Genomic DNA, 8690 nt, shown 5'->3' on the forward strand with positions numbered 1-8690 from the left:
GCAAATTAAAAAATTGATAATCACAACGTGGTGGGGACCTCGGATTTGATGAGACATTAGGCTACTGTTAATTACTTTTCTTGTTTCCGTAGACGCTTTTTAATTGGTCGATGATATTATCGTTGTTAATATTTTAATCCCTAACGACAAATTTGCATGCCATTAGGTTCCATGAGGAGCACTTGCCCTTAAACAATTATTAAAAGATGCTAAGTGCTTAATAATCTTTTTGAAGCAGTCAAAGTTGGACAAACATTATTTTAACTCTATGTTCAATTATTTTGAGTTTCGATTCTTCAATAAAATTTTAATCCAAAAGTCTTTTATAATGAATACACGTCAACATATGAAATGAAGCAATGTTATTTTACATTACATTGAAAAGAAAAGAAACAAAATTATAAGACAGTGTTTTAGTTATAAAAACACTGTGTTAGTGTTACGATACAAAATTATAAGTTATAAGCAGAGAATTCAAACTTTTTTCAACTAAATTATTTGTTAACACGAAATCGAACTTGGAATCTTTATCCTTTACCTCAATTGGGTCTAATTTAATGCTTATTCAATAGTAAAAACACTTCTTGCTACTATAATAATTCTACTATATTTAGAGCCAAGACTCATGCTATAATAATTCATTTTGTTCTCGCTCTGCAAATGAAGCCACCCTCGTCAGAATTCCCTCAGCACCAAAAGTAAGAAACTCTGCAGCCATATTTTCTTTCAGCGTTGCTCAAGACAGAGAACAAAATGATTAGTTTGGGTTGGAAAACTAGAGCAAAATTGAGGACGCAACAATGTATCTATGAGAAGGTGTGGTTACGTAATAATTGCGTGGAATAATTGTCGACAGCTTGTGCATATATATGTATTCCCTTCGCTGTGGCTTTTGTTTTTTTTTTTAGGTCTGAGTATTCCCTGTGGCTTAGATTGTGGATAAAGTTAAGAATAGGCTTCTTTTTTTTTTAAGGAAAAGTTTAAAATAGCGTAATTATTTTGTCCACCACTTTCCATCGGAATCGGATGTGTTACAAAATATTTATGAACTTGAAAATGATATTTTGGGTGGACTTTTGTAGGTAATTCTTAAAATTATCTTGACAACTATTTAGAGATTATCTCTGGAGAAAAAAAAATTTAAAAAAATAAAACAAACAAACAAAAATGGGAGAAGCATAATGGAAAAATTAGCTGGTGGTTGGTTTAGGTTTATTTATTATAATGGTTCTTGAGTTTATACGCAAGTTTTGTTTTGGTTTTCTAACTTGTTTTTATGTCTATGTCGTGCTTCAATTCTTGCACACATTACAAATTCTTCATTTCGTTAAATTTTTCGTCTATTTGAGTGGTAAAATAATCAATTCGGATCCACATTAGAGAAGAAGAAACTGACAGAATTTGACAAAATGACGAAATTAGAACCGTGCGAGTTGGAGGACAGCATAAACTAAAAAACGAGTGGGAGAACAGCAGAAACTAAAAAATGAATTGGAAGATCTAAAAAAAGCTCGTGTATAAGTTTAGGCACCATTACAGCTAAACATATAATAAGAATGGAAAAAGAGAAGATGAATGGAGTTAAAACGAAATCATTGAAAGTAAAAAATGAAACATAACTAATAAAAGTAGGAACCCCATAGAAAGAGTTCACATTCAATTATCATATTATCATTGAGATCTCAATGAATAGTTGACGCACATATGAATGGTTACTGTTATACATATATATATATTTTTTTTTATATACACAGGTTTACTTTTTATTTTCCTGGATGCAAGATCCAAAGCTTCTCCCAAAAAAAATCATAAAAAAGAAAGACCTTTTTAAATTTTAACAATCATCATCTTCTTTTCAATAATTCGGCGCTGAAAATTGAGTGACTTCCAGTTGGATGCATCCGATGTATATCGAGTCGTATTTTCTTGCTGTTTTTCCTTGAATCTAGACCTCACTTTTCAGACAAGAATGAACCTAATTGAGTTTCATCAGACTGTGAATCTCCTATTAAATAATTTATGTGTATTAAAACATTAATTCTAAAATTAATTCCTAATTAACATCATATATTTACAAGGGGCTTATATTGATCAAGAGCAACTACTTTTGCATCTGACGTCCTTGGTTCCCATTTCTTCCTCCACCTCAAGCTCCTCTGGAACCAATAATTTGAGTCTTTCTCATAATCTTACATGCATGCATTTTCTTTCTACTCTGGTCACGGGCTCGAAGCTCGAGAACACCACATGTGCATTGCAAGGTTTCTTTAATGGTGTCCATCAACTTTAATTATGTTTCACTTTTGTAATTGAAGAATGCTAGCAATTTTCTCTTTAACATTCTCTTCTAGACTTTCTTCCTTCTCGGGGTAAAGTGGAGCAATAGGCTAAGTTGGACGTGGTTTCTGGTTCTCGGGTTGTTGGGCTTTGTGCGTCAAATGTTAGTGAGCTTGCACCCAAAATCCATCTTTGGACACCCATGCTAAAATTTGAATAAATTTATAGTTTTCTCTGGACACCAATAGAAGGAAATTACCAAAATATATTCCAACTACAATCACTTCTGATCGGGACACACAATTTGAGCAGCCTGTGACTTATGTCTTGATTTTGTGATCATATGAGTTGGTGGCTTGTGTTGGATTTACCCGCCATCAGTCACTGGAATATCTAAGAATCTACAGGTTAGCAACAGTCCAACATCAGAATTTGACAAATTAAAATACAATAAATAACGAATGATTTCAAAATTAATATAAATTCTCACACCTGTTAGATTTTATAAGTTCTTAAGTTAAAAATTGGTGTTGATCATAGTGAGCAGTTAGTCTGTCTCTTTGACTGTGCCTGCATTTCACATATGTAGAAGTTGTTCTATCATTGCATGCCTAAAGAGGAAACAAATTTGTATACTCTTTTTTCTTAAGATTTAAAAATACATAGTGGAATGTATACCTGTAGAAATTGGAGTGCTTTTGAATATCTTCACAACAAAAGAGCAACCAACAACCTTACTCACTTTTCCCATAAAGAATCAATCCTATAAAGCTGTTAGAGAGGGAGAGGATATAGAATTAACTAATAATTTGAAAAAATGAAAACAAAAAACCAAAAAAGTAGTTCTCAAGAATTACTGTTAGAAAGGGAGAGAATATAGAATTAACATAATGTGCATTATCTCCAAACAAAAAAAAACAAAAAACAAAAAAAAAAAACATCTGGTGGAAAGGCAAAGGGCAAAGCCTCCAAATAAAAAACCCACCTCCAAATTATGCCAAAATAACAATAGACTTGTACTAATAATTATAATTACAACGATATAATAATATTAATTCCACACCTGTAGGCTGTAGGCTGTAGGGAAAGGACACCTTTTCTTCAATGCTGATGTTGTGTAGCATATATATAGCTTCAAACAACTCCCCACACCAACACCTGTCTCAAGGAAAAGAAAATGTGATATATATGGGAGAAAGGAGTTCTATTCTTTTTAGAGAAATAAAAAAGAATGATGCCTTTAGAAGCAGAGTCACTCACTTGAGTTGAATTATTTTCTCAACAACAATTCACACCACTTTCAACTATTTCGCATTTCAGGATGACACTTTCTCAGACTCTATTGAATTTGGCACCTACCACCGTACCTAAACAACTAGAGATTTAAACATAAATATTAGAAATCATTATTTCGTAACGGGGAACATTAACTGTATGTTATGAAAAAAAGAAAAAGAAAAAAGAGGCATGCCACATAACAAATAATTAAGTTAAATGAAAAGTAGGTAAAGAAAATAGAATGCATAGTTGATTTAAAAGCAAATAAATAAATAAAAGGACAAAACAAAAACATACTCGCCATTTTTCGAATATGAGAAATCTTGGGCCATTCTGAGCCACTCTCCTTGTTGCATCTCTCTTTTAGAAGGGGACAATCATAAATTTTTATGCATTTTAATTTGGTGAGACATTGCATAGCTTCAAGTGTAGGTAGATACATCATATTCTTGCAATGACGTATCTGCAGGTGCACAAGAGATGTAAGGTTTCTCAACCACTCTGGAAGAGCCTCTATTTCGTCAAAGGATTCCACTTTGAGATATTTCAGAGAAGTGAAGTGTTGAATTTGTTCGGGCAGAGACTTGAGCTTAGGCCAACCCCATAACATTAATCTTTTAAGTTCTGATGTAACCTGAAAAGCAGGGAATAAATCCAGCTCCTTCCAAAAGCCACCGATTTCCAATGTCTTCAAGTGTGAGGATGTTATTGTTAACCCACTGGGTAGACTTTTCAATCCATCGCAACAAAATATCCCCAATTCATGGAGGTTTGTGAGGTTGTCTAAACTTGAAATAGATTCTACATTCGGCAACTTGCTTATTGTCAACACCTCAAGAGAAGAACATGATTCTAGCCCTGTTGGCAGACTTGTCAATCCATCGGAATCTTTGATTCTCAATTCACGAAGGCATGTGAAGCCGAGTAAACTTGGAACAAACTCTGGACTCCTGCTGCACCCAAATATAGACAAAATGCGAAGGGATGAGCAGTTGTGAATCAAAGCGGATGTTAGCATATCACAATTTGATATTGCCAAGTCCTGAAGAGAGGTATAATAATCTAACCCACTCGGTAGACTTGACAACTCCGGACAACCTGTTAATTCTAATTTACAGAGCGATGGGAGGGCCTGTGTAACTGGAATCAACTCTAGACTATTGCAATCTTGTACAATCAGGTTCTTAAGAGATGTTGTGAGTAGCCCATCAGGCAAATAAGCAAGAATAGGACACTTGGAAATATGCACTGACTCAAGAAATGCGCAAGAGCCAACTATATCAGGAGGAGCAATACAAGTTAGCTCCTGACAATCTTTTATCTCCAAGTATGCAAGATTCTTGTTGTCTTTTAGCATCCCTTCGGGCAAAGAAGCAAGTCCCCTTATGCTCTTTATTGTGAGCGAAGTAAGAGTGGTCAGCTTATTGCTTATGTTTGTTATTGGCTTGCCGCTACCCATGGAATCTATCACCAACTTCTTGAGAGATGGGAAATGGCTGGGAGCACTTCTCAATTTATCACAATTCAACAAACATAGCTTCTCGAGGCAAGGAAACACCAGTATCCCATTTTCCGGCCATTCAGTTAGGTTCCTGGCTTCAGAAATAGTTAAACTTTTCAATGCAAGAAACGAACAACTCATGATCCATGATGGACATTTATCCCCCATGAAGTTCGAAAATCGTAAAAATTCCAGTTTACTAGGGTGTGGTTGAAGGCCTTCTAGTACCTCTTCATCATTGGTGATGCTTGACCTTTCCTCCGCCCATTCAAAGTCTAATTGGCGTATGTTTGTCTTCTCCAATAATTTTGCTTTCTTAGCTTCTTCTCTATCTCTCAGGTGCTCTAGATTATAGATAGATAATCTTCCTTTTAACCGGTTTAAGCCAGCCAACTCCTCTATCCCACGGCCTGCCTCCTTACCCACCATGAAAAAATTTAATGTTTGGAGATTAGTCAATCGCCCCACCCCTGCTGGAAATTTCATACAATCCCAATCAAGGTAAATATGTCTCAAGTTTATCAAATTTTGCAGTTCCTTTGGATACTCTTTAAGTCGGAAACAGTACATTCTTAGTGTTTGTAGACTATAAAGCTTTCCAATGGATTTGGGGAGTGCTTTGATCTTTGTAAAGGAAACATCCAAATACCTCAAATGTTTCAACTTTCCAATGGAAATTGGCAACTCCTCAATATCAGCTTTATATAAATTTAAGACACGCAAACCTCTAAAGTTCGGTAAGATATCACCAAGACCTTCAATATTCAAGAAAAGTGAGCGCAATTTATGAGCACTTCTTTCTGGAACTCCTTGTAGCACTGAGGTAGGAATATGTGTCATATGTCGAGTCTCATTGGAGTCATTGCTCTTCGGTTTTGACACATGTTCTGCGAGATCATGCACAAGGTCGTGCATTTTGCAACTTGTAATACTACCATCATCATCCTTTATAACATCTTGAAAGAAGGAGTTGTTCAATAGAATATTAAAATACTCATTTCCTATATCCTCCATCTCTAGATTACGTCTGTTGGGAGGAGAAGGGTAAAGCAATCCTTGAGCCATCCAAAGTTGGATCAAGTCATCCTTTTCAATTTTGAAATCCTTGGCAAACATTGAGCAATATGCAAAACATTGCTTCAAAGATGGTGGTTTCAATTCATCAAAACTCAACTTCAAAACCGACAAGATTCTTTTTTCTCCATCTGGTAAATCCCATATTCTACTTTCGATAATTGAACGCCATCCATCAGTATCTTTGGAACGCATCAAATTTCCCAAAACCTAGTGTACATGAGAGTTTGAATTTGTATTAAATGATAATAAGGTAAATTAACAAGAATAACAATATAAAACGGAAGAAGTTATTGGCACTCCAAAAAAGTCATCATGCACCCCTCACTTAAAATATTATCATCATATGTAATCATTAATCCTCTTATTAGGTAAGTTTAGTACGCAATTAATATTAAGCTGCCATAAAACTTCAATATATTTGTTCCATATGCAAAAGAAAAAATATATATACATAAATCATTAAATTTCACTTAAAACCCCTGAAGTTTAGCATAATTACAACCAGAGCCAAATGTTCCATTTCTTACAATCACGCTCCCTAAATCTAACGGCAGTTGAGTCAACTTAACAGTTGAGAATAGGACTCAGGACTCTCTTTCTTAGGTTTAGGGATAGCGAAAAAAAATTGAGGGGTAGAACTGACATTTCGTTAGTCAAACCTAATTTTCTATTTTAAAAAAACTAAAAGATGAGGTGTAAGTGGAATAAACAAGACCTTTGAGTCTGAGATTCTCCAATGGATATATTTCAATAGACATTTCTCGAAGCTTTTGCCATTTTTAAATCAAAACTACCAATATAAACATATTTTAATCCTTGCTAGTAAGTGGCATTATGTTGGCCTTCTTATGTATGTGCTAGAATGAACTATAAAATAGAAAGATGGGAAGAACACTATCAATTTCTTGTGGGTTAGAGGTTTATAAATGAAGAACAAATAAGAACAAGAAGAATGCATGCAAAAAGTACTTCAACACATACCTTTGCCACTAATGGTACACCTGCACACTTTTTGGCAATCTCCCTTCCAATTCTCTCTTGATCTTCACTCAAAACAGCACTCGCATCTGGAAACGCTTTATACTTCAATATGGCCCAACATTGATCTTCCGATAGTTTTCCCAGATCACATGTAGGAAGTGTTTGCACAATTGATGAAACACTCACATTGCGGGTAGTGACAAGGATTTTGCTTGCTTTAGTGCTTGTAGCATTCAACAAGCAACTCATCAAATCGTCCCATTTGTTAGGATCTTCGTTCCAAACATCGTCAAGCACGAGAAGATATGTCTTCCCTTTCAAATCTTCTTGCAGCTTTTCACATATTGCTGCTTTACGCTTTATTTCACCTTTTTCTGGTTTAAGATATTCCAAGATCGCGCTTAAGATCGTCTTGACTTCAAAAGGAGTAGATACACATACCCATATTTTTTGATCGAAGTGTCTACCTATCTCAGGATTATTATATACGGATTTAGCCAAAGTTGTCTTCCCCAAGCCTCCTATGCCCACGATGGCCATAACAGAAAGACAATTCTCTTGGTTCTTACCAGAGTTGATCAAGGTTGTAACTATCTCCGACGCAACCTCCTCCCTTCCAACAATGTACTTTTCATCTTGATCAAAGTTTGAGACCGTTTCCCTATCAAGACCTCCAATATCATGAGAGGATGCATTGACGAACGTCGATCTAGCAAGAACCAGCCCAATACTAGCTGCCTCATTGTTCAGTTTTGCCAAAGATGCATTAATGTTCTGAATTTTATGTGCCATTTTGAGACGAAATGCGATGGGATTATGGCGTGAAAAGAAGTTGAGCCCCTTTTTTTTAATCTGGTTTTGGATCTCCACTTTCCGCCGGAGAAGTTCATATTCATATTCATCCAACACATCATCAGCTTCATGAGCTATGTCTTCAAGATCCTTCACCCACATCTCCACCCTCTCACCCCGAACTTGTGGATTTTGAACATCTCGCAGCATAGCTTGAAGCTTCGATAACGAGCCTCGCAGACTTGTTAGCTCTCCTTTGAATCCCCAGAGAAGACTGAGTTCTTGCTCAGCAAGTGAAGCCACCCTCGTCAGAATTCCCTCAGCACCAAAAGTAAGAAACTCTGCAGCCATATTTTCCTTCAGTGTTGCTCAAGACAGAGAACAGAATGATTAGTTTGGGTTGGAAAACTAGAGCAAAATTGAGGACGCAATGTATGTTTGAGAAGGTTGTGAGGAATTTATACAATAATGTCATATGGCTGGCGTCAAAAGCTATAATAATTTAGGAGAGCACCAAGTGCTGTCGGTTGGACTATCTGGAATTGTGTGGAATTATTGCATGTAATAATTGTGTCCGGAATACTTTTAAAAAAAAAAAAAAATTGTGTATGGAATAATTGTGGATAGCTTGTGTATAGATATCCCATGTGCTTAGATTCTGGATAAGGTTGTGGACGGGCTTAAAATGAAAGGATGATATAGTTGTTTTGTCCATTTGTGATTTAACAAATTTTCGTATTGCTTAAACAGACATCATCCCCCAACACCATCCACAAAGAAAAAG

The 8690-nt window shown here is 35.7% G+C and overlaps 1 protein-coding gene across 2 annotated transcripts; it reads right to left on the bottom strand.

The window, feature by feature from the left end:
- Positions 1-2003: 2003 nt before the first annotated feature.
- LOC110757409 (putative disease resistance protein RGA3) lies at positions 2004-8426 on the bottom strand. Of its 2 annotated transcripts, XM_088248899.1 has the most exons (7): positions 7115-8426; positions 3853-6340; positions 3538-3652; positions 3341-3435; positions 2956-3048; positions 2770-2847; positions 2004-2678 (listed from the first exon to the last, which is right to left on the bottom strand). In XM_088248899.1, exons 1-3 carry the CDS (start codon positions 8255-8257, stop codon positions 3645-3647), a joined length of 3639 nt encoding a protein of 1212 aa, XP_088105025.1. In that variant the 5' UTR covers positions 8258-8426; the 3' UTR covers positions 2004-2678; positions 2770-2847; positions 2956-3048; positions 3341-3435; positions 3538-3644. The 2 variants fall into 2 exon arrangements, with proteins under 2 accessions (XP_088105025.1, XP_021814693.2); XM_021959001.2 differs by lacking the exon at positions 2770-2847.
- Positions 8427-8690: the final 264 nt, after the last annotated feature.

The sequence above is a fragment of the Prunus avium genome, chromosome 2, assembly GCF_965620075.1.
Source record: "Prunus avium chromosome 2, drPruAviu1.hap1.1, whole genome shotgun sequence".
NCBI lineage: Eukaryota > Viridiplantae > Streptophyta > Magnoliopsida > Rosales > Rosaceae > Prunus > Prunus avium.

Excerpts from the sequence above, each read along its gene's own strand:
- LOC110757409 (XM_021959001.2), bottom strand. The coding sequence starts at position 8,257 with ATGGCTGCAGAGTTTCTTACTTTTGGTGCTGAGGGAATTCTGACGAGG. Across the intron at positions 6,341-7,114 it reads GTGTACCATTAGTGGCAAAG|GTTTTGGGAAATTTGATGCG; the intron begins GTATGTGTTGAA and ends CATGTACACTAG.